General features: G+C 36.9%; 2 protein-coding genes across 6 annotated transcripts in view; both read left to right on the top strand.

Moving 5' to 3' along the window:
* The first annotated feature begins 326 nt into the window (after window positions 1-326).
* Window positions 327-12,071, top strand: how (protein held out wings). Of its 4 annotated transcripts, none has more exons than XM_090180156.1 (8): window positions 327-968; window positions 6,819-6,952; window positions 7,027-7,143; window positions 7,366-7,600; window positions 7,688-7,741; window positions 7,822-8,109; window positions 9,422-9,512; window positions 10,161-12,071. In XM_090180156.1, exons 1-7 carry the CDS (start codon window positions 821-823, stop codon window positions 9,490-9,492), a joined length of 1,047 nt encoding a protein of 348 aa, XP_090036282.1. In that variant the 5' UTR covers window positions 327-820; the 3' UTR covers window positions 9,493-9,512; window positions 10,161-12,071. The 4 variants fall into 4 exon arrangements, 3 of the variants coding, with proteins under 3 accessions (XP_090036282.1, XP_090036283.1, XP_090036284.1); XR_016481428.1 differs by having other exon boundaries at window positions 329-968; window positions 8,243-9,512; XM_090180157.1 differs by lacking the exon at window positions 10,161-12,071 and having other exon boundaries at window positions 329-968; window positions 8,243-9,835.
* An 11,500-nt stretch (window positions 12,072-23,571) lies between these two features.
* LOC149942714 (uncharacterized) overlaps window positions 23,572-24,789 on the top strand; it is an 81,884-nt gene continuing 80,666 nt past the window's right edge. Inside the window, exon 1 of one of the 2 annotated variants that reach the window (XM_090177052.1) lies at window positions 23,572-23,738. The gene's annotated coding sequence lies outside the window, so the exon portion shown is untranslated. Of the gene's footprint in view, window positions 23,972-24,789 lie in introns of both variants that reach the window. The other variant, XM_090177051.1, reaches the window with a different exon arrangement.

The following is a 24,789-nucleotide window of genomic DNA, read 5'->3' as shown; positions in this document are numbered from 1 at the left end:
TTAAACGTTACTTTTTAGTAGTATTCGAGGCGACGTTTCTAGCGAACAATGAATAATAGTTTATTGTGTATTGTTGGCGACTAACGAAATGAATCTTAACTAGATAATACCCTAAAAAGGACATTTTTAGGATTAGATTGATAAAAGCGTATGTAGGTTGATGCTACTTAGCTGGGAGGGGTGGTGGTGTGTTTTTTAAAGAAACTTTTGGAGTCTAAAACGTAGAAAAGTCACCCGATTTTTATTTTTCCCACCTACAGTTTTCTTTCTAACTAGGCGGCCTGAAACAGGCTTTAAAGCCCACCCCTAAAAGTATCTAATTTGAATGAACATTCTCGCCGAGAGCGCTGGTAAAGAAAGATCTCGTCGAGTCTTCGGGGCTAAAAACGCGACCGAAAGTTGAGTGTATTTTTCATCGAGGGGTTCTCTCCGCGTACGCTTCTTGGCGCTGATTGCCTTTCCCCGTCCTACGCGCGCGCCCTCTCTACGCGCATGCGCACCTAACTTTTCCCAAACTTTTTGACGTTACCGCGATTCTGGCTTGTCGTCCCATCGCGGCAATTTATAGAACAACCCCTCGAAGAAGCCAGCGGCTGAAGTCATTCTGTGAGCGGGGCTTTCGCGTCTTCCTTTACTCTCGCGACTGCGTTAAGGTTTTTAAGTTATTTTAGATTTTTTAGGAAGCCTCGGTCCGCCCTCTTGTCGGGTTTTTTAAAAGTACGCGACGCATTTTCGCTAGAATCTGCCTAGTCCGAAAGCGAAAATTCAACCTTCAAGTGCTATTACGGCGATAACGGACTCTCTACGAGAGTCCCCCACTATGGAAGACGTCAAGATAATTAGCGTAAATGCGGTAAATAACAACACTCAAGGCATCGCCGACTATCTGGCGCAACTTTTAAAGGATAAGAAACAATTGGGAGCTTTTCCTACGGTGTTTATACATCTAGAGAGGTTACTAGATGAAGGTACGTAACGTTTATATTAATACATTCTGACGCGTAAAAAAAGGCCGAACAAACTCCGCTGGAATCTCTCTCCCCGCCGCCGCCGCTGCGCGTATGTGCCTAGGCTAGAAAGTTGTCAAAGCCTTCCAGGCATACCCATGCATTCTCTAGTCTCTGGGCGGGTTAGGCCTAGGTCGATTGCGCGTATTTTTTGCCCGTAAAAATCACGTAGGCGGGGGCCAGCGATGCTAAAGTCATCGATGATTTTAATCTGGTTTCACCCAGAAACCTTGTATTTTTCAGTTGGGAATTCGACCAACAGCTTTTAATCAACCGCGATACCGATTTAACTGTCGCAATCTCTTATTTTGACTTGGCAAACGGAAAGCAAAACGAATCTTTGGCATTTTAGTTTTAGATCGCTACTAAAAACTAACGGTAGGTTTTTTTCACGCGTTTCACCCCCCAGCCTTCCCCCCGTCTCACTATGAAGCAATTCGAAACATCGTATTATGAAAATAATTTCGTCATATTATATATCAAAGACAATGTAAAAATATTTTACCCGACTTTAGCCTTGGATATCCATTTGAGTTAAACTTATTCAATTGGAGAACATTTTTTTTTTATATTTAAGGGGGGCGCTTTTTAACATTTTTTATGGTTCAAAGTCTAACAAACTTGGGTCTATAGGAGTAAATACATAGGCTTAACACATGGCTTCTATTGTCAGTCAAAAATAGACCCTACTGTTTTAAGTTTCCTCGTGTTTGAGGGGTACTCTTTTTTACGCGGATATTAGGCACCCGTTTTAGGGGGGGGGGGGGGAACACGTCATCTCCTTATTGGTTCTAGCCTGAAATGTTAGCGTTCTATATTAAGTTTGATATTATAAGATCGGAAAATGGTAATAATTTGGAAGACGCGCTATGGGTGTTTTGGCGTGGTTGGAAGCGTCCCCGGTAAGACCTTGTAGAGACAGCGAATTTGTAGGTATCTCGTTACGGTTTCTTCCGATTTCGGAGGCGGTAGCCAAAATAGATTGCTCGCTTTTCGCGGAGATAATCTCAGAGCCCCGCTACTTTTAGTAATAGGGAAATTTTTTTCCTCCACCCCACGAATCGCTCTTCATCTCTCTATGACGGTGAAGGAACTGTGCAGTTCCCGTTGATGGTAAAGGATCTTTAAGCGGCAGGTGGGGAACCGCGCTAAATGAGACGAGCTCGACCAGCCAACCCGTGACAACATTTTTCAAAAAATCTTTTTCAAAATGATGTCCGCCTCCCACTACTAAACCCTACCCCCTCCCCAACCGAGTTTAAATTTAGAAAGTCTTATCCTAATGTTTTTTCCCTAGTTCTACGTTCTACATCCTGCAGGCTTCATCCGAGGCTTAAAATGTTTTATTTTGAGGATCTCTTTTAGCGGGTTCCTTTTCCAGAAATTTCTATTTTTTTTCGTAAATTTTTCCATTACGAGAGGGGGTAGCGGTATTGGGCGGTAACGCTCTCCCAAATATAATGAACACTTTTTTATGGTCTCGTAAGTGCGGAAGTTCAAATTTGTCAACTGAAAAGAAAACCGTACCGTTATGTACAAATAATCGCGTCCTATGGTTTAACATTTCGCCCTTTTTTGACTTGCCTGAAATTGTCACCCTTTGATTTCAAATATTACTGAACATTTCCGGCTGCAGACACGATTAGCTTTATTTAAACTTCTCGTATACACGTGCCAATTCTTTATTTCCATAGCTAAGGAAATTCAAAGCAATAGCAGGGGCAGGTGTCGAACGCGCTGACAATTGCCATTGACTATTAACTCGATTTACAATACTGTCGAGTCACTGGCGGTTGTCACTACTTTTACCACCTACCTCTGACTTCGGTCCTTATTGTTTTCTTAAGAATCGAGTTCTCTACGGAATAACAGATCTCGGCGCTGTGTTTTGATAATAACTTGATTTGTTTGAGAAGGGATTGGCTCTGCTAGAATGACGTTTTATTTTGGAGTTTGGCCCATTTTTGGATCTCTCGTTCGTTCTACGAATATTTTGCTTAAAAAATAAGGCGGTCATGTAAAGGGGATATAAGAAATATGCAAATTTCACTCCTACTAGAAACAAACCTTACCAGAAGTAAATAATAATATCTTACGAGAGAAGAACCCATTTAATTTCAAAGCTCATCCTCACGTATATTTTTAATTGGGAGCTACTTTCCCGCCAAACCGCTGATAATTTAACACGTATTCCTCCGCCTTACTAATTAAAAATCATTTTTTCCCTCTGTAGTACTTTGAAGTTATCATGGTATTTCTCTCTCTCAAGAGATGTTATACACTTCTGACCTTAACTGGTTCTTGCTATCAAAATCTACGCTATAATATCTTCAATCTAAGACAACTTTGGTTTCGAGTAAAGGCTTATGGAAATGTTTGTGGCCTTATTTAAAATTCATTAAATTGTCGTAACCCTTTTAAAACATCGTAATTTTAATATATAATTCTTCGTATTACGCCTCGTACTAAATTTGATACAAACCACGCTTAATTCAAATAATTATTCTAAATTTGTATAACTCAATATTGGCAAAAAATCAAGTGTTTTTTGGAAAAAATCCAAAGACTAATTAGAAATCCGAATATAAAAAAATTAGGTTGAATCCTCCAGCTTACTTTAGAATTTCGAATACAGTGTTACGATTGTTTTCTGATAGCCTTCGGAATTAAACGTATTTATCCTTGGGTTAAGGTAATGAGAGATTAAACTCTACTTCATACCGTTTAAACGCGAACTTTGAATGTAATTCAACCGGTAAAAAACTCTTCATTCCGTAGCAAAAAAATTAAAACAGGTTTTGTAGTAGTTACCGCTGAAAAACAACAGCTTCTGAATGTAGGCGTACACGTACGAGGTTACAGATTGTATTATTCAACCTCCCGTAAATTTACGTAGGCTTGTTCCAAAAAATACGAGAGAGAGAGAAATTAGATTTATAAAACCCTAGTGTGATTTTAATTATTGGTCTTATTACCTTGGTAAGCTTAAGGCTAGATTGTAATAAAACTACTAATTAGTGTTATTTTTCCTTAGCATTCGTTGTTAGAAGAATAGAACCGTTAAAATGTTTTTTAAAAAAATGCGAAAAAGAAACCGACCCACGCGATTTTGGGAGCTGTTGGAAAAATGTATTACCCACAGGCAGGGGGCCCTTGTGTCTCTACAGAGCGAATATATTTTATTTCATCTCATACGGTTTTTTTTTTCTTCCAAAATTCTAATCCACGTCTGAGACCTACTACGCTCATGGAGTAAAAGTAAGGAGTCGTGCTGTAAAATAATTGAAACGTAACACCGTAATGCTAGCGTACTAATGGGGACTGACATACGTCAAGGGCCCTAATGGGTTGGCTAATAAACCGCTGTTTACCCCCTTTTTGTCAGCCCCCCATTATCCCCTCAGGGTTGCCACAGTACCTGGAATTCTGAGAAAAGTCGGCTTATTTTTAAAATTTTCTAATAACCGGGAAATAAGTGATTGTTTTTATTGGAAAGGCTACCTTCGACTAGACATCCATTATCCCTCCCACCAAAGAGTTTATGAATTCACCCACAGCCTTTAAAGGGAATATAACCTGCAAAGCAATGTTTATGGACCCCTTCAATTTTTCTAAATTCCCTTTGCAGTGGCGCCAAACATTTTTAAAACCAAATACCTTTAACTAAACTACTTCGTCGTCCCAATTTAACAAGTTGTGCAAGCATAGCCGACTTTATACTTACTATTTCGGTGGCAATAGGAAGCCTGTATTAAAATATAGCTTAAAAATTAAAATATTTAAATATTTTGGCACAAAATAAGTCGGGAAATATCTCCGGAGATGGTCAGGGAAAACCTGGAAAAGTCAGGGAATTTGTATGTGATGACACTGTGGCGACCCTACCCGTTGACATCATGTTGCGATGTGTGACGTGTTAAAATACTTTTACGACTCCTTTGCTTTCCTCCATGTGCACATTTTGTGGAGAAGGAGGTGGCATAGTACGTCTTAATATGAGACTTTTATATCCATATTTGCCGGCGATGTACTACTTAAAATGTACGGGTGTTTTTAGTTGCGCAAAAGAAAAAATCCCTGTGTCACCACTTAAAAATTCCTTCGCAAAACCTTTTGCTTCGGACTTGGAAAAAAAACTCCTAGAGTTCTGATTTCGTTGGCTTTTCCTTTTCGTTAGACCCCCATAAAGCGTGATGAATTGATTGACGAAGTTCTAATTGTTGTCAATTTCTGTAACGATGTACAGAACCCCTTTTTTATTTTGGTTTTTTATTGCCGTGTGGATTAATTTTGGCGTTTATTTGATAGCTTAAACTCCTTCCTTCGCGTTAAGGAAATGAAGTGTTTTTACATATTTGATAATTATTATTAATAGTATTGCTTTCGGATGTTGAAATCGTAAGGAAATTGGTATATTTAATTCCCTGCAACTACTACTCGGATGTTGGTTATGCCAAAATAATTCTCCTACTGTTGAAACTTGATTAATTAACTTTTAAGAACTTTGTTTTAAAATATTGGTACTTGTAAATTAATGGTATTTAGTTTTCGCGTATTTCAATTCGCATCCAAAAAAAGTTGAACCAAGGTTATCGCTAAGTAATTTTTATTGAGGTTAAGCTCTTTATTTAAGATGTCAACTTGTACGTGTAGCCCGTTATTTATTGAGTAAAATGAAAAAGTGGGTTAATACGTAACTTGGTCGTATTTACCGATTTCATTTCTGGTTAATATCCCATTCTTTCTTGTCTTTTCAACGATGGCTGACGCGATGTTTTTACTAGAATCGCATGAACGCTCTTAACTCTCGCCATTTCCCGAGGATTTCCAAACATTTCACATTTATTGAATATATGTCTCAAAACGGAGCGTTTTCTTATATTCATCAGAGCGTTTCTAAACGAATGCCAAATGATTTCGGAATCGTCGTAGCGTGATTCGATTTCCCGTTTTGAATCTTATTTGAAACTTTATACGCGTCTAAATTTGGAATATGCCAGGCTGGGAAGCGAACCCCCAATTACCTCCCTGGCCAAGTGGGGGGGGGGGGGGAAATGCCGAATTCATTTAACGCTTTCTTCAAAAGAGACCCTATCTTTTTATGCTAGTTTGAAAGTTCTCTCTCAGTCTCACTTACTGGAGGGAAATTTTCTCACTCCAGTTTATATTCGGTCTTCTGCTAGTTTTTAGCTAGTTGACAGTTTTTTGGCACTACTCTTACCCAAGTATATCTGTTGATTTATGTTTCTTTAAAATTTGGGTTTACCCGAATTAAACTTTGTAGTAGAAAAGTGAATATTCTATCCTTCACGGGCTTAGTATGTTGGTGTATTTTACTGTAGAGAAACCCCACTTTATGCAAACTTTTGGGAAGAGAGATAATCGGTGTTCGTAGGTGGAAAATAGTGGATTTTTAAAAGTATATTATTACTACAAATAGTTCGAAGCTTTTTTCATGTAATATTCCTTTATTATCCACTATTGGGCACTTTTTGCCATATTTTCCACCATTTTCCACTGGCCTGAACTTAAAAAGTGGTCTTTTGGTAACACTGGAGCTAATTTATTTTCTTACCTCAGAATAAAAACTTATCGAAGTTTGGGAAATTTAAATATAGCATCTTATTTTGTCAGATTAAAATATTTTTATTATTTTATCAAGAAATACACTTTTTTATAGTTTATTATGGTTAAGATCAGTTAAAAATACTTTAGAAAATGCTTAAACAGTTACGTTTTTATTCTCAGGTAACATGGTTTAAAACTATTTCCATTAAAATTGACAAATCCAATTTTTCTTTTATGATGCAGAAATTGGGAAAGTCCGTAGTTCTTTATTCCAAATAAATGGAATTAAAAAAGAACCCTTATCATTACCCGAGCCAGAAGGAGCAGTCATGACCAGATCTGAAAAAGTATATGTTCCAGTTAAAGACCATCCAGATGTAAGACGTTACTTTTTTGTTATCCAACTTGGTCTTATTCTTTGAAAAATATGATAAATTACCTTTTTATGTAGTACAATTTTGTTGGTCGAATTTTGGGTCCTCGTGGAATGACTGCCAAACAACTTGAACAAGAGACTGGTTGCAAAATTATGGTCAGAGGGAAGGGCTCCATGAGGGACAAGAAAAAGGTTAGACAGTTTTTTAATTAATCCATATGGGTGTGGGGAGATAATCCCGGGTTTAATGAATGTGGAAGTAACAATATGTTAAACCAAAATTATTTAACACGCAACATTATGGATTTTAATGTATGAAAGTAAGTTAATTTTTATATTATATTAAATAGCGTTTTAAAGTTTTTAAATTAACATGGTTATTAAAATCTCTATTTTTGTTTTAAATAACTATAGGAAGAACAAAATAGGGGTAAACAAAATTGGGAGCACCTGAGCGACGAACTTCACGTTTTAATAACCGTCGACGATACGCCAAACAGAGCAGCTGTCAAACTACAGAGAGCCATTGAAGAAGTTCAAAAACTTTTAGTGCCAGTTACGGAGGGTGAAGATGAACTTAAAAAAAGGCAGCTTATGGAGTTGGCCATTATTAACGGGACGTACAGGGACTCCAATGCCAAAATGGCTGGTATGTGCTTGTTTGTATCTATACAAAAGATTAAGGCAGCGAAAAGTTTTTACCTCCTGACACCCACCCCTTTTAAATATTTCGTAGAAAATTTCAGCCAAGCTGAAATTACGCATCCATTTACACGGCTGCCGTATTATGGTGTGCCTAAATTTCAAATTCATTTGCTGCTTTTTTCTTGCACATTAAACCTGATTTTTGATTTCTATTTGTATATAAAGCCAGCGAATCACCTCGCATAATCACTCCGACCACAGCTATGGCTTTCTCCACAGCGCAGTTTCGAGGTCCGGGGGGTCAACCTCTTGGTGCGCCGTTAATTCTATCTCCCAGATTACCGATGAATGCCAGCACTGCGGCTGCCCTGCTCAATGGTGGAGGACCTCCGCCTTTAATCTCACCAGCCGATGGACTGCTTTACACTCCATACGCTGATTACCATCAATACGCTGCCCTGACCTCTCCGCTGCTGGCAGAATATCCGTCTGCGGAACATGCGGCAGCTACTGGTGCGTTGTTTGGGCGATGACCATAATCTTTAGATGGTTGACTCTCTTTATATAAATTTTTTTCTACCATCCTCTATACCTACCTTAAATTAAGAGATTCCTAAAACCTGTGCCTTTTTTTGTTTATTTACAGTTTATTATAAAACGAATTTTAGGGAAATACCTGGTAACCATATTTAAAGACGAATAGCTTTGGAAAAAAAATAAATGAGCACAGGGTATTACTTGTTTTTGCCCCCGCTAAAATTTCTACGATAGAGTTAGTTGTAAATTTTAGAAAATTGAGGAAAGCTAGAAAAGAGATATGGCACGTTACATTATACGTAACTATAGCGCAGTTCTCTCGGGGAAGAAAGCGTTTAAAAGTGGAAATCTGTGATACGATACGAAAAATTCCCGTATTCTAAACCCTCTCACCATTATATTATAATTATATTTAGGTTAAATTAAATTTTTTTTCTGTTATATCTTTTAGCAAATATGAGCAGATTGTATTTAGTTAGTTTATGTAGAAGACTCCTCAGGGAAAATTTATTCAGAATAGGAAAAGTCGATTGTTTTAAAAACTAAGAAATATTTTTTTAGGACCAAATGCACCCGCTAAATTATTAAACATGATATTGAAATTTTTAAAGATAAAATTACAAATTATTTAATATAAATTTATATATTCCTGCCTTTATATCAAATGAAGTTTGGGGAGAGAAAAATTGCTTTATAAACTTTTTTGACGCTACATTGGTTTTGCAAGTTTAAAAACTAGGACTGAATTTGTGCCATACTTATTCGAAAACAAAATTGAGACAGCCTCTTATATTGGTACAGGGACCATTTGTTAAAAACTATATCTATGAAATTAGTTTTTGTTTTTTTGTTTTTTGGCGTTATATAGCTCAAAATGTTTAATTTTGGAGTAATTTATTTTCATATTTTTGTTTCCCTTATGGGGTGTTAAAAATAAGGCTACAAGATTTTTTTGTTTTGAATGCTTTTTTGGCAGATTAAAACAATACGAAACGAACGTTAACTTTCCGTAAAAATGCATGACATGTCGCCTATTTTTTGCAGTTAATTTGAGTATGGCTCTCTTAGAGTTACGTCTAGATCTTTCTATGTCTTGAAGTACTTTTAAAAATCTCGCGAATTTATTTCTGAAAAAAAATTGAGATTAGGAGACGCGCAAAAGACTTGAAAAACGGGTGTCCCTCCTAAATTTTTTTCTGAATATGTAAATAGTTCTATTATATCCATTTAGAACCGAGTCATTTTTTTCTTGTTTGATTTACGGTTGATATTGTGTTTACATGTATAGGTGCAGTTGTAAAACGTCGCCACGTAGGGGTTCGTGAACACCCTTACCAGAGAGCTGGATCTCTTTCTTAAAAATATATTTGTAGCTCAAGGTTAGTTTTGTAGTCGTTTACTGTTTATATTTTTCTTAGGGTTTTTTGTTGTAAATATTACTCGGTAGCGATACCCCCATTTTTGGTTAAGTTGTACAGTATCTATTTATGAGCTGCTGTGCGGCTTAGTTTTTTCTAGCTTATTTTTTTTGTAAGATTTTCGTTAATAAATGGGACTGCAGCATATAGTTTTTATCTTCTGTCTGGTCACAGAAAAGCTAAAATGATGACGTGGTATACCATATAGGCGTAATATTGTTTTAAAGTACGTTAAATTGAGATTTGGATTTTTTTCAAGCCATAAATAAATGATATTGCGCAACGCTGCAGTGCGTTATTATATTTTTTACATTTTAGGGCTATACGTCAAGCTCTTATTACTAATTGGCATTGTTTCTTTCACTAACTCGCTCAGATTGTCAATCTAATTTTTGCCTAATAACTTTTTATAGATTAATTATATCGTTAATGCTTTACACGTTAATATTTACTACAAAAAATTGGGATTTTTAATTTTTTCTATCTTCCCAATTTATTTATTTTCACTTAATTAATTTAATTCAATATTAAAATCATCACTAACCAATATCTTTTTTCTTTCTCTCTCATTTTTTTCACTGGTTTAACACCTGCTCCTGACCCATATAGCCTTCGCCAACCAATCAACAGCTGAGATTCTACTAACCTGCCCACCAACCAATCACCACTCACCCGTCTCTCGTGCACAATCCAAAAAACAGTGTCTCACCCAGTCGTTAAAGTTGTCAACTCTTCCCGGAAAGAGAAGAAGTTAAAAATTAACTGAACTCTCTAACCGTTATTTTTGCTGGATAGAAAGATACAAGTTTTTTTATACCTCCGACTAAGGAACTTTTATCCGATATATTACGCGGCTCCGGATTAAATATTGATAATTGTTTTAACCACTTAATATTTGGTGCTTAAGAAAGTTTTTCAAAAATAACACCCCTTAATGGGGTAATCACGGTACTAATACTTACTCTATTTGGTCCATTTGGTCACAACTTAAATTACCGTTTATTTAGATTTTGAACTTAAATAAATTTAAAATATATATCTTCGCGGAAAAATATATACTCAGCTCTTCAACTAACATCTCAGTAATCTATTTTTTGCTTATCGATGATGCATGTCACAATGGAACATTCCTTGCAGCTTCTATACTGCTATGATAAGATTTTTTTAACCACGGCTAATTGGTATTTTTGAGGATAAAAAATGTATTGGCTTTACAAGGGGTTCTTTTCTCGCTTAGTTACAAAGACTTTTATATCTTTTTATTATTTATGGAATCTCTAAGCAGCTTTCTAAGTTATTTAAGCTGCGGCTCAAAATATGAAATATAGGAAGTGTTGTAATATTTTCCATCCATTTACGCGCATCTACAATATCTTAAGAAAAACCAAAAGTAACTTTTCGATTTTTAAAAAAGAAGACTAAAAGAGCGATAATCTCTTTTGTTCATGTCGTACTTTCGTCCATTAATTTATCCTTGTTTTTGTTGTGCGTGAAGTGAACAATTTATGGTTTCATCCAAGTGGTTTTTTTTATATAATTCTTAGTAGTTTATTTACAATATTTAGGCAGCTTGTTAAAATGTAATAAGATTTGCTGTTAGAACAAAATATTAATATTGCGATTAAGTTATCGCAATTTACTACTTAATATCATTACGATCTGAAGATCTGATTTTTTTTATTAATTTTGAATCTTAATAATATTCTCATAAGATATATTAAGGAGAAACAAAAAAAGTCCCAATAATTCATGACAAATCAAATCTTTCGGTTTATTGAACCGCTTATTATTTTTAAGAAATTAAGTTTCAGTAAACTTTATCCTTGTTTATGTTAGTGAATAATGCGTAATGTACTTAAATAGAACTAAGATCTTAGTTTTTAACCTCTCTCCCTCAGTTTTTTGTCGTATTTTTTATCAAAGATGTTTTGGTAGTAAACAGTGCCAATTAGTGTTTTCTTTGCGAAAAAAAGTTCGATACGTCAAAAAGAAAACAACCATATTACGAATGTGCCAAAGTTGGAAGTTTTGGCTTTTATAAAAAAAAAGTATAAAGATTATATTAGTTATTCGGGGTAATTTGCCATACTTGTTGACATTTTGAAAGATGTTTTAAGTGAAAACAAAAGAGAAATTAGTGCAATGTCAATTTCAAAAGCACGAGAAAATAAACTTTTTCTCCCTTGTAAATATTCATTCACATTTTTAACTGAATATCTTTAAAACCATCCCCCACCCTCCAGCTAAATTTATTTGAAAATGTTAACGCTAGTTATATTGGCCAAAGCTTACTAAGAAGCTATGGAAATTTGGTAATCTCCTGAGAATTCACAACGTTTGCTCTCAAAAAAATTAGATCTGGTCTTTACAATGAACAAAATGTTGATGATATTTGTTATTATCAAGCTAATGGATAAAATATTTTAAAAAATCTTTAAAGAAAAATTGATTTTATTTAATATAAAACAGCGTTTGTGTACTTAAAATTTCCTTATTCAAATAAAATGTTTTCCCTAGTTAGTTTTGTGTTTTTTTTTTCTTTGTTGTAATAAAGAGTATCTTTAGTATAAAACAGACTATTTTGTGTTTTAACTTTTTTATGTGAAAACAGCGTTATAACCGTGGCGAGTTTTGGTTTTTTTTCTGTTAATTTCATTGGTAATTACCATGCAGTGTAATTTTCACATTTTACATGGTTATTAAAAATTAATACGCGCAGGAAACTGAGCCGTGATGGGATCAGTGATGACAGGGGGCGAAAATTGAATTTCCCTTTCCGACCCTTGAAATTTCCCTTTTTGGGCTAAAATTTCCCTAGTTTTCCAAAATACTAAAAACAATGATATTTGCGTAAAACCAAAATAACCAATGCCCCCGAAGAAAATAATACTGTTATTTTCATCTCGAAATTAATAAAAACTAGGAACAATTTTACCAGTATAAAAAACACAGTTTGTACTAGGGATAGAGCGGACTTGTTCCTGTGGGCCACTTATTTAGCCGACGACTTTCTAAATTGCCAAAAAAAAAATTGCAGGGGTGCCAGCTAAAATACTTATGATTGTATTAATCATTATAAGTCAATTTAATGAAAGTGTGCCATTTTTTATGTTAGCTTTGAATAAAATAATTTTCCCCCACGAATTTCCCTAGACTTAGCAAATTTTTTAGGGGTCAAAATTTCCCTAGATGTGGGAAATTTCCCTTAATCTGGCATTACTGGATGGGATGTATACATCCGCGGTTTGACGAGAGATTCGCGCCCAATGGAATAAGCGTCGAACCTGCGAAGGTACGTGTTTCTGTTTTATGGCCTAGATGGATATATCTCTGATAACGGGATATTATCAACTTCTGATAATATGTATTGGATGGAAGTAACCACCACCAAGAATATGGTAGCATATTTTGGACCATCTCATACTGTATCTACTTTTTTATCATAAAAACCAAAAGTGGATAGATAAATCTATCCACTTTTGTAAAAACGTAAACATAGATGGCACCAGTCTTCACTGCCATGCTTAAAATCTGCAGATCCATATTCTTAACTTGGACTAATTAACGCAGGGACGTTTCGCTTCCATTGAATTTTCCCAGCAAGAGTGCGATATGGTTATTCTAATTACTCTATCGGGGGGGGGGGGGGGAATAGGCGTAACAGCTACGAAGCAACAGCAAGTGCGAAGGTATCACCACGGCGAACTTTGATCTCGCACTATAGCAGCCAACCCATTCGTTGAAGTTTCTATGTTAACCTCATATAGGGATTTCCACTGGGCTACTCTCAGGGCACAGTAAAATCGACTTTTACGTCACTGCCCGTGGTCGAGCGGGTTTCCCAGTGAAGTTCAACCTCGTTTTTAGGGCGATTTTCGAGCGAGCATTTTCTCAGAGAAATACACGAATATATCTTTGCATGTTGCGTTCCGCCATCTTGGAAAACCCCTAAACTTGCTCGAGATCTATTGCACCGTCAAATTTCTCGGATCAACTTTTTCGCTCTCGGAGCGCTCGGGTATAGAAAATATATAAAACTCTAGATACCCAGCGATGGGGTGAGCCAATCGGAAAGCGGCCCAACAAGAACTAGCAGTTAACCCATTTTTTGCCTGTTTTTTCAACCGTGGCGCCATCTATCTGTAGTCAAGAGTACGGTAACTAGTTTTTGAGCTGTATCGCCATCTGTCTGTTGCCAGGAACTCGGAAAATTTTAACTAGGCCTAATACCATATGTAACATAATTACTCATAAGTATGCCACCGTACCTTTATTCCATTCAAAAATCTTCACTAACGGTTTGTTTCACCACGAGCCAGAAAAAAGGTGGACTACGTTAAATTTATAAACTCGCTCGGTTTGTGCGGATGAAGTTAAATAGTGAGTAATTTAGAAAAATAAAAAGTTGGAAAAAATGACCAATAAGTGATCGCTTTCCGAAAATGGAACAAGTCGTCGAAGTGGGATATTCCAATTTCCACCAGCGTTATTAAAACCCATATCAAGCCTAGAAGAGTTAGGCCTAGGCTCAAAAGAATCTGCAAAATCTCGAACCTTATAGATGCGCCAGAAAAGCTCAACCTGAATTTCAACTATTTTTTCTAATAAACCTGCTTCTTTTATTTGACAATACAAATTTATTTTAGAACGTAAGTCTCCGAAAACTTCATTAATTTGCAAATTAATTACATTAACAGAACTTAACACTGTATTTTAGTTCATTTTAGCTCCTTAGCCTTGGTTGTTCAAACCGGTTTGTTTACAAAAAAAATGGCCGTCGGTTTATCAGACGTAGAGCTAATTGTTCGACGGCATAATCGGCATTTGAGATTCGATGACGTCAAATATGACATCAAATATGACGTCAAATATTACGTAGGGTACATATGACCGCAATATCTGTGAAACAAACCGTTAGTGAAGAAATAGAGCTAGTGGCATACTTATGACTAATTATGTTACATATGCTAATACGTTGAAAACGAAGTAGCGACATTTTTTTGCGTTTCGTGTTTAAAGAGATAAAATGGTTAAACATTGTGTAGTACGTTATTGCAAGAACACATCATTAAATTTCAAAAACGCTTAATTTCATAAGTAGGACAAATTATTGGTAATTAGATATAAACTTATTGATTTAAGCGGTAACATAATCATAGGTTTCCTCTATCAAAACCTGAACTACTTGAGAAATGGATACAATCATAAGCCTATTATAAACGTCCGTAGGTCCCCATAAGTCACGGTCTACCCATTGAGTTGGGAATATTAATCTAGAGGTGCAATCGAAACGTCGGATTTCAGTATTTCGCGAAACAAGTTTTTAAAAATAAGAATACTGTCGTCTGCTCCCATCGGCGTCCCAAATGACGAGAAAACGTTATCATTCTACCCGTGGCGCCGTCTATCTCTCAATGATTCGTTCAAATAAGACGCGTTTTCAAGCAAAAAGATTGTTTTTCTTCAAAATAATGGATGGCGCCACGGGTCATATGATAACGTTTGCTCGTCATTTTAGAGCAGACGGCACATTCGTATTTTTCAAAAACTTGTTTCGCGGGGAGCAGATTTGATTGCATCTCTAGATTAATATTCCCAACTCAATGGGTCTACCATAGAGGCCCATGGTAACGGCGTTGTCCTGGAGAGAAGAAAATTAACGTACGACGATAGGGCAGTAGCGACATCTTTTTAAAAATTTCTGCATCTTAAATATTATCTTACTTGGTAGAGCAGCCACGTTCGGGTTGATAAATGCCACACAAAACGCGTCTAAATCTCAAATTTGAAAAATAAATACTTTCAGAAACACAACTCTTATTTCTAATAGCCAGTTCTAGGTTCTGATGTATCATTTTGCAAAGATAAGTGTTATGAGCAATTCTTGTGATATGTAATGTAAATATTAAATTTCTGTGTTTTCTCTCAGGCTATTTTATGTATTTTTTACCCGCTGTGCTCCCAGAGGAGCCGCCCTGATACAAAAGGGTGTATCCTATATACGGCAACAAAATAAAACCTTTAAACCTTTAAGTGTTAATTTTAAGTTTTAAAGCGATAAAATTGCGAATAAGCCTTGGCTACGGTGCTAAGGGCTCGCGGCGGAGATTTCTCCCGCGTGGTTCTAGGTTTAAAAACGTTCGCGCACGGCTTGCGCGCATTCATAATGCATTTCGTGAAATTTATTTCAGAAATGCATAGTTGAGGACGTAGCCACTAGGAGGTGCAGATTTTGAATACCTACCTCCATAAGTGGTATTACTCTAAGTACCCAAGACGCGCTGGGACATGTTCGCCCCCTTTTCGTGACGTCAGCACGTGAGGTGGTTCAGGGGGCTGTTGCGAGCGCGAAAAATCCTCGAGAGAATCGAAGAGAGAAAGATTTGAATTTTATTTCTGGTAGTGGCGCCCACTAGTGTGCCAAACGGGAATTAACGGGGCGGAGGGTTAGGCCGTTTCTCTTGTATAGAAGATTTTGGGGGAAAGAATATTCAAAACTAACCCCCTCTCCGTGAATCGAGCCGAGCCTCGGGAATCGAGAGGAAACTCGAGAGACATTCGTTTTTTTCTTCCCCTTCGGTTTTCTAGTAACCAAGCACTTAAGCGTAAGCCTACCGCGGCAATGGTTAGCATTCATTTTAGTAGCAGGTATAGATAGTTCTATTTTAGAGAGAGATAGTTTGGCACACGGACAAGCATGGCCCCCATAGAACCCGTTCGAAGTTGGGTACTTAGAGTAATACCACTTATGCTACCTCTTAATAACGGGTATGTGATCGTAAACAAATTGACCTAGACCTTTGCTTATGGGGACCTTATGAAGTTATGATAGGCTTACAATACAATCTATAAACCGCGAAAATTGGTATCTATCTGAGAATGTTTTCATTTGTAGCTATCACTTTAAAGAAAGTGAAAATTAAGTTATAAATGGCAAACGGTGCCATAAAAACACCGCTATTCCTACTGAGGTTTTTACTAAACATTAAACAATTCAAGTAACAATGTTGTATTATTTTATACTACAAGTTCAAACACCGGAAGAAATTACTTTAAATTTTTTCACATATGTCTAAGAATGCAGTTATTATTATGAAGATGTTAACGGTTTCCCAATAGGGGTAGTCAAAAGTTATTCCTCTTCATCGTGGTCTAAAGAATAGCAATTTCACCATAATATTTCGACCTTTATTGCAGAAATGTTATGGTACTATAATGATAGTCAAAATGTTGTCGAGGACGTGGTTATCAAACAACCAAAAAACACAGCTTTCGCGGTACTGATGACGGATTTTGCGATGCACAAAAATCTACAGCCAGCTCGAGTGGCCAAGCAGTTGAGGAAATCTCTTCCACATTTGACGTTCCTTTGGATTTATCATTATTTGGACTATGGTCAGTCACCCATTTGGTTTGAAAAGGCTCTTTAGTAGACAATTTCTTGGACTCTGATGTCAAACAGATTTCCATTTCGGTTTATTCAATGTAAATTTTGTACAATGTCCAGCGGCTTTCGTCAAATTCAACTATAAATCACTTAGGCCTTGGCCAATTATTGAAATTAACAATAAGCTACTTGTACATACGTAATATCATATGTAACATAATTACTCATAAGTATGCCTCTGTATAACATTTCCATTGAAAAAAATTCAATGAGACCTTGTTTCACGCGGAACATACATTAAGCGGACCCAAAAATGCAAAAATGCTTATAATCCTTGGGCTATTGAAAAGGTTACCATGGAAATGAAATCATGTGATCGCGAGTCACGAACTAAACTTGACATGGGCAAAGCCAGAAACGCGCGAGGAATTCTCACTAACTTCCGTTTCCCATCAGTAAAGTTGATGACGGGTATTTCGTCACGGAATTGTAAGTGACGTAGTTTACGTCATATCCCGTGAACAAGGTTTCATAACCGAAAATGCTTTTATGGCATACTTATGAGTGATTATGTTACATATGGTAATATATATTGATAATTTACTTGCCTTTGATATTAGTTTCCCATGATTGAACTTATTTTTGACTTGTCATTTCAATTTCAATTAATTTAAAATCTTTAGAGCCCTAAAGGAAGTATTTCTCAAATCTAGGCCGCAAGAGCCCCAGCTGAAGTGTCACGTGACGGTTACAATTACTTAATTTTTTATTTCTCTGACGATGTCGCTACTGTCGAAATAAAACCCCTGTCTGCTAGCTGTTACGTCCCCGTTAAGCCCTCGTCAAATCTTGTATCTAGAGTATTATTTATTTCCTATATCTATGGTTAATCTACGGGCAAAAGACAAATTTCGTAAAATAAAAGCACTGTTTGAGCGCCCCTAGCGGAATATTATTTTTAGAATAGTTTTTGCAGCCAATATAAAAACTGTATGAGTGCAGCGTCACGCTCGTTATAGCTTTGCTCACGGAATTTCGGCGAATGGGTTTGCCGCTATAGCGCGAGATCACAGTTGGCCGTGGTATCACAAGCAACGCCCTGTTACCAAAGGGTGTACTCTGTACGAGGAAATAAAAAAAATCTTTAAGCAACGGCCACGCTTAAAATTTCGAATCTTTAACGTAAGCTACGCCACCTCATAGCTATTAAAAATATCAGCTATGAGAGACGCAAAAAGTAGAATAGTGTATAATAATACCAACAGAGGACGCTACCTAACAGGATCGCTCCGTGTCAGTGTGAGAAATAAGGCACTATCACAGGCCAATGGCCAGTTTAAAAATTAGCTGGGCCAGTTTAAAAATTAAATGCTTGGGGTGTTAGTGGCCCTGGTGACCACTTAATTAATTCAAAAAATTTTCCCTTCAAGATTTTAGTTCATTAAAAAAATACTATATTAATCTCTAAAATTGTTTGGTCTTTGCTTCTATGCTGTGTGCTTGACCTTGTGTCAATTGTATGTATGGGTGGGTGACTGGGTGTCGTGAGTCTGTCTACTCTACACTCTACAAACAGTATAGAAGAAATTAATTTAGCAGTTAGCAAAAAGAAATATAAACAGTCTCTCTCTCAGTAGGCTTGTTCGGGTCGGGTCTATAGGGAAACAGAAGCCTTTGACCATAAATTATGAAAGCCTGATTTTGAAGGTTAAAAATGGTAAGGGGCCAGTGGCCAGTTTTTTAATTAAACTACCTAGGCTCTACTGGCCACAGGTCCAGTTTAAAAAAATTCCTTATTTCTCAGCCTGCTCCGTGTGATAGTTTCGCGCTTGCGCAGAGTGATAAACGCATTTTTTCGCCAGTAGAGGGATGACCCTAAGTGTGGTTTACGTTTTTGTGAAGCCAAAACGTCCATGTGTTAGTTAGTCCAAGTTTTTAACTTAAAGGGGAACGGCCAAGCTTTTCCAAATATGGCCTTATTTCCGTATCAAAAGATTAACAAGACGTTTAATATACTAACACCAGAAGGAGATAAAGGGGAAGGATGGCACTGCCCATATACTATAATGCTTTACGAGTGTAACAACAGTTCGACCAACCTCGAATTTCGTGATTTTTTCTAATTGGCTGACAAGCGTATGCCGTAATGATGACATACGATGTCGTCAGAATCGTCAGCTCACGTGACTCACTGCCGTCGCGAAAGACGCGAAAATAGATTGCTATGGCGGCGAATCTTAGTAAATCTGTTCAAGTTGATTTAATTTCGCGGGGTAAAAGGTTTAAATCTACCCAAGTTAATATAAAGCCAAGTCAAGTTAAATGTTTAAGTAAATACGTGCAAACAGATGGCTTTAAAGTTCAGGAAAGCGATAGTAAAAAGAGGAAACTAAACGATTCGGTAAGCCTTGTTTAATAACTAATTTTTTAACTTTGATGCTGACCCAAACTAGTCCTTAGTTTCCGGTTTTAATAATTTAATTATAAACAAATACTACTTTAAAAGGTAATAGTCAAAACTATTAATAGTTTTAATTAAAATCTGAGATAAAATACATACCTCCAGGTTTCCAAACAAACAAAGTCTACATCGTCCAGTTACTCGAGTCGACTTAAGCAGACAACAAGGCGGAATTGTACCGCGGAGATCTCTCGGGACTACTTTTTTTTGGAGTAAATTGGTTTGAAAAAGTGTGTACTCCCGCCATATTTTCGCGCCTTTTTGAAGTTGGTCGGACTGCCGTTACAGTAGAGAACCCTTGTGTCATCCTTCCCCTTTATCTCCTTCTGCCAGAGTTGCCAGATGGGCGGTTTTCCGCCCAAATTGGGCTGCTTTGCGGAGGCTGTTGCGGGGAAAAAAACCTCTGGGCGGGAGGCGGTTTTTTGGGCTGGTGCCAAAAATTCGAGGCGAAGTAACGGGGTACCGGTTTTTCCCCTTTCAGCCCCATCCTTCATAACGGGAATCAACGTTCCTAGAAAATATAAGCTGGAACCAGCTTTGCAAACTGTGATGTTTTCAATAATTTTCCAAAATTATTTTCAAATAACGCGCCAATTCCCGTTCTATAGCAGAAATCGGTAATTTTTCTTTGGCGGGAATTTGGGCTCTTTTGGGGTTAATCAGAATTTGGCTTGTGCGGGAATTTGGGCTCTTTTGGGGTTAATCAGAATTTGGCTTGTGCGGGAATTTGGGCTAGTTTTAAAGTTGGTTTGTGCGAGATCTAAAATATTATTCTGGCAACTCTGCCTTCTGCTAACACGTACCTTTTTTTGTCTTGAAAAAATAGCTTTTGGCCCAAAAAGTTGAAACGGCAAAATCGAGGGGCTGATCACTCCCCGTAATTATCGGTGTACAGGCCTGTAGCTTTGACTGCACTAAAAAGATTTAGCACTACCAAAGGCTGTACTCATTTTCATAATTATGTAATCGGTGTACAGATTTTGAGAGTGGTTAGCCCCTCGCGAAAAATAACGCCAGGTGTTTGGGTTTGAATTTTCGCCGCCATCTTAGGGGCTGCCGCCCGCGCCCCTAACCCCGTATGAGCGATTTGCGAACTATCCTAACTTTTAAAATCGCGCAATTTAGGCTTAGGTCTCTTATAACTGGAACGCGCCGGGCGGCAAAACATATTTTTTGCGTCTTCAGCAGCGCGCGCTTTTACGTGGTTTTTATACTCACTAGGTGTCACGACGGACGCGCGCTTTTCGATTGCCCAAAATTTTTATATTTTATTAAAAATTAACCACTCAATATTTTTTGATGCGGTTTTGGCCAAAAATTTTAGTTTTTAATGGGCTATAGGGCCATTTAACTGGTTAAAGCTTGACCGTTCCCCTTTAATCCATTTTTATCTTCCTACACTTCAAACAAATGGCTGTGTGAAAACTATTGCATAAGGGAAAATATGGCTTTACATTTTTAGGCGTAGTAATACATTCGATGAATTTTCATTGGGTTTTGCGTTTTGGCGGGAAAATCTCATTGGGAATTTCCTTTAGTATGCTCTGATAAAATTGATGCGTATTTTATCTGCAATAGTTCTTTTTATAAATAACCTTGGCCATATTGTTGAAATGTTGCCTCCCCGCTTCAGCTGTGGATCCGTTTTCTCTCCCACTAAAGAGTTTATGAACTCATTCTTAGGCATTGGCTGAACTATTCCAGGGCAACATTTCAACAAGTTGGGCAAGCGTAAAGACTATTGGCACTAGTTGCTTAGATTAATTTGTTAGTACCTGGCTAATTAATGATTCCTGTTGCCATTGGCGAAACAGACTAACGTTAAATAAAATGAGCTTTAATAGAATAGGACGTGTCATATTTATAGCGCCATAAGTACCGTACTAGTATGTTAGTTGTGGCCTTTTGCACGTTAAAAACCGTACATTCCATTGAAATGCTCCTAATTCAATTCCTAAGTTTAAAAACATTGTAAACGTGTAAATTTATGTTTTAAGAAGAATGGAATTTAAAATTTGCGAAATCTTTAATAAAAGAAAAGAGTTTGCATTTTTATTATATTCTATCGCGTAATCTATTGCCGTAAAAAATGTATATTCTGGGAAATATCAAACCAAAATAAATTAGAAAACGTTCTTAGCAGAGTTGAATGTTTTTAAAAATGTAAAAGTAGAAACTCGGCGTCACGCGACCATGTTTTATTTTCACTATTTGTCGGCACGCGTTCGTATGGGAGCTCACGACAAGAAAAACTGCTTCAGGAACCATGAAATGGGAATATAGCACCCTCACATAGTTCTTTAGCTTTTTTAATCACGAAACTTAAAAACATATGGCGCTAGTCTGTATGAAAGTATTTCCCGTCGTCTGTTTTTTAATCACGAAACGTAAACATAGATGGCGCTAGTCTGTCTGAAAGTAGTTAACGCGTCTGTTTTTTAATCACGAAACGTAAACATAGATGGCGCTAGTCTGTCTGAAAGTAGTTAACGCGTCTGTTTCTTAATCACGAAACGTAAACATAGATGGCGCTAGTCTGTCTGAAAGTAGTTAACGCGTCTGTTTTTTAATCACGAAACGTAAACATAGATGGCGCTAGTCTGTCTGAAAGTAGTTAACGCGTCTGTTTCTTAATCACGAAACGTAAACATAGATGGCGCTAGTCTGTCTGAAAGTAGTTAACGCGTCTGTTTTTTAATCACGAAACGTAAACATAGATGGCGCTAGTCTGTCTGAAAGTAGTTAACGCGTCTGTTTTTTAATCACGAAACGTAAACATAGATAGCGCCAGTCGGTCTGAAAGTAGTTAACGCGTCTGTTTTTTAATCACGAAACGTAAACCTAGATGGCGCTAGTCTGTCTGAAAGAAGTTAACGCGTCTGTTTTTTAATCACGAAACGTAAACATAGATGGTGCTAGTCTGTCTGAAAGTAGTTAACGCGTCAGTCCTTTTTTTTAACTGCCGAAATTTATCAAATTATGAAAATACTAAAAGTTATCCCAACACAATTAGTTAATCATGTTTACTATACCCACAGTATTATTATTTCACATTATTTAGAATTTTATTCCCATTATTTTTTAAAATACGAGCAATTTTACATCGCCGCTTTGTCATTTTGAAAGCAATTCTAAGCGAACCGACTTGCTTCCCGAACCAACACGAAGCGATTTCTCACGCTGGTTTTGAAAACTAGTTATCTAAAACGAAACAATTTTTGGGGTAAGTGTGAACCTGGCTAAAGACGCGGGCGTCTAAAGCTCTATCTTTTCCACTCCTGAATATATTCTGGCTCAAAATGAAAATCATTTACTTCTGGCATTTAGCATCTGGTTTCCTCTTTAGTTTTAAATTTTCCACCGAGATGGCGCTAAGCTCCCATTAATGGCATTTTGTTTAAGTTTCGTCGTGACGGAAATGGACTGGTATAACATTATTTAGACAGGTCACTGTTAAAAAAAAATTGAATTGAAGTAAATTTGTTAATTTTAAACAACAATTATAAAAATTAAACACAAATTATAAAAGTATAAGTATGAGTGTGGTTGCGTGGAGATACTTTCCGAATCACATTATTCACATACGCACATTAGAGCATCCCCTTTCTTGGGGGTCCAGAAGTCCATCAATGAAAAAGAGAACGATTAGGTCTAAATAGGTGTCTTTTGTCGCGGGGAAAATGACGTTTTTGTTCCCCAGAAGGAAAAAAAAGTCTAAAAAATGATGTCATTCGATTAGCATTCGTCGTAAAAAGGTACAGAGCACCTCTTCGCCGAAAAATCTCTCCTTCATTATTACGCGTAGATCGTGCGTTGGAATGTAGGACAAACTGGTTTCTTGCCTCGGGGGTCACATTTAGGCCCACCCTTGTACCCTTAAAAACGGTTTCCATTCCCTGTTTTTCTTCCCTCCCGCGATTCGCGTCTCGAAATTTTTTTTCCGAAAAATTTCGTCTCTCCTCGAAGATTTCTTGAATTTTTCTATCATCGGCTGTTGTAAGCCTAATCCACTTGCCCCCCTACTTTTCCCCCACTCAAGCCGACAGTCCTCTCGTTTGGGGTTCGCGTGTGCCACCCCCCCTTTCGGAACGTGCCCCAAAAAAATGCCTTTTTACGCGATCTCCCCCCCCCCCACCCTCTAGCGGAGAGAAAGAGAGGTAAACGTAGTCGTCCCGCGCGGCGCGTAATTCCTCGGAGGCGAACCGTTGGTGAAGGCCGCGTTTTCGGATACCAGCGGTGATCAGGTTTATTTTGACGACGCAAAAGTTGCCCGTCTTTTTTACACGCGTCTTTGAAAAATCAGGAAGAATTTAACGAGGAAGCCATTTTATTCTAATTTGTAAGAACCCTTTTTTTCGCGTTTGCTGATTTCGGGAGAAAACGGTTAGTTTCTGGTTAGAGATATTAGTGAAATCTTCGGATTTTGAGTTTGACAGTTCCCGAGAGTTTAAAGCGTTTTAATTAGCGGCGAGAGTTGCAAGACTGTTTCGTTGTTCCGGAGAGTGTTGTGCTGATTGGATTTATTGATTGTCATACCCGTCGGAAAAAGATTTTTAATTCTCGTTTTGTTGGGTGAGTGAGTAGGCACCTACAATATTTTTTATACCTTATTTTGAGGGTAGTGGGCGTGTCCTAGGCTATTATGTCCAAATATTACAAACCCCCCCCCAAATAAGAACCCATCAAAAATATTTTTAAACGGTTAATTATTATAAGTTTATTGAAATTTGCGCTTAATTACAATACCGTTAGTAGTGTCTAAAAGTTTAACTTAAAAAACTTGTGTTAGTTTCGAATGCAATGCAATTTCGGTAACTAGTAATAAATGCTTATACAAATTTAAAATTCTTATTAGAATTAACGGTCCTATTGCCATTGTTTTTCTTTACTTAAATCAGTCATTCCTTTTTTGACAATAGTCGTTTATTTTATCCATAATTTTAACGCCTGCATTTTTTTTTATTCTTAACATAACGAATGTTTTTTTTTAATTCAAAAAGCAATAATTTATAAATAACTGGCGTTTGAAATGGGAATGTTCCAGGAAACTGTTAATTTAATTAATGCTTCAACAAACCGAACGTTCACTCTCCTGCAATTAAATATAAAAAGGCCTTCTCTAATCTCTATAAATAAATGTGGAAGATGCGCTTTCACTGGTGATTTTCCCCCGTTGACCCGCAACCGGAAAATATCCATTAATTTTCGGAAGTTGAAGGAAATAAACTGGATAAAATCAGTTTTCCTGTCTATTTAAAGTTTATCGCTATACTTTTTCTTTCATAAAAAAAGTACTTTCATGTAAAATTGCCTTTTTTATTCAAATGGACGAATTTTTAGGGTGACGTTTTTCACAAAATAAACCGTTATTTCGACTTAATGGAATAAAG

Source organism: Leiobunum rupestre, chromosome 6 (genome assembly GCF_980474605.1).
Source record: "Leiobunum rupestre chromosome 6, qqLeiRupe1.1.hap1, whole genome shotgun sequence".
Taxonomy (NCBI): domain Eukaryota; kingdom Metazoa; phylum Arthropoda; class Arachnida; order Opiliones; family Sclerosomatidae; genus Leiobunum; species Leiobunum rupestre.
Note: the sequence above shows the minus strand (reverse complement) of the source record. Positions and strands in the feature narration are given on the sequence as shown.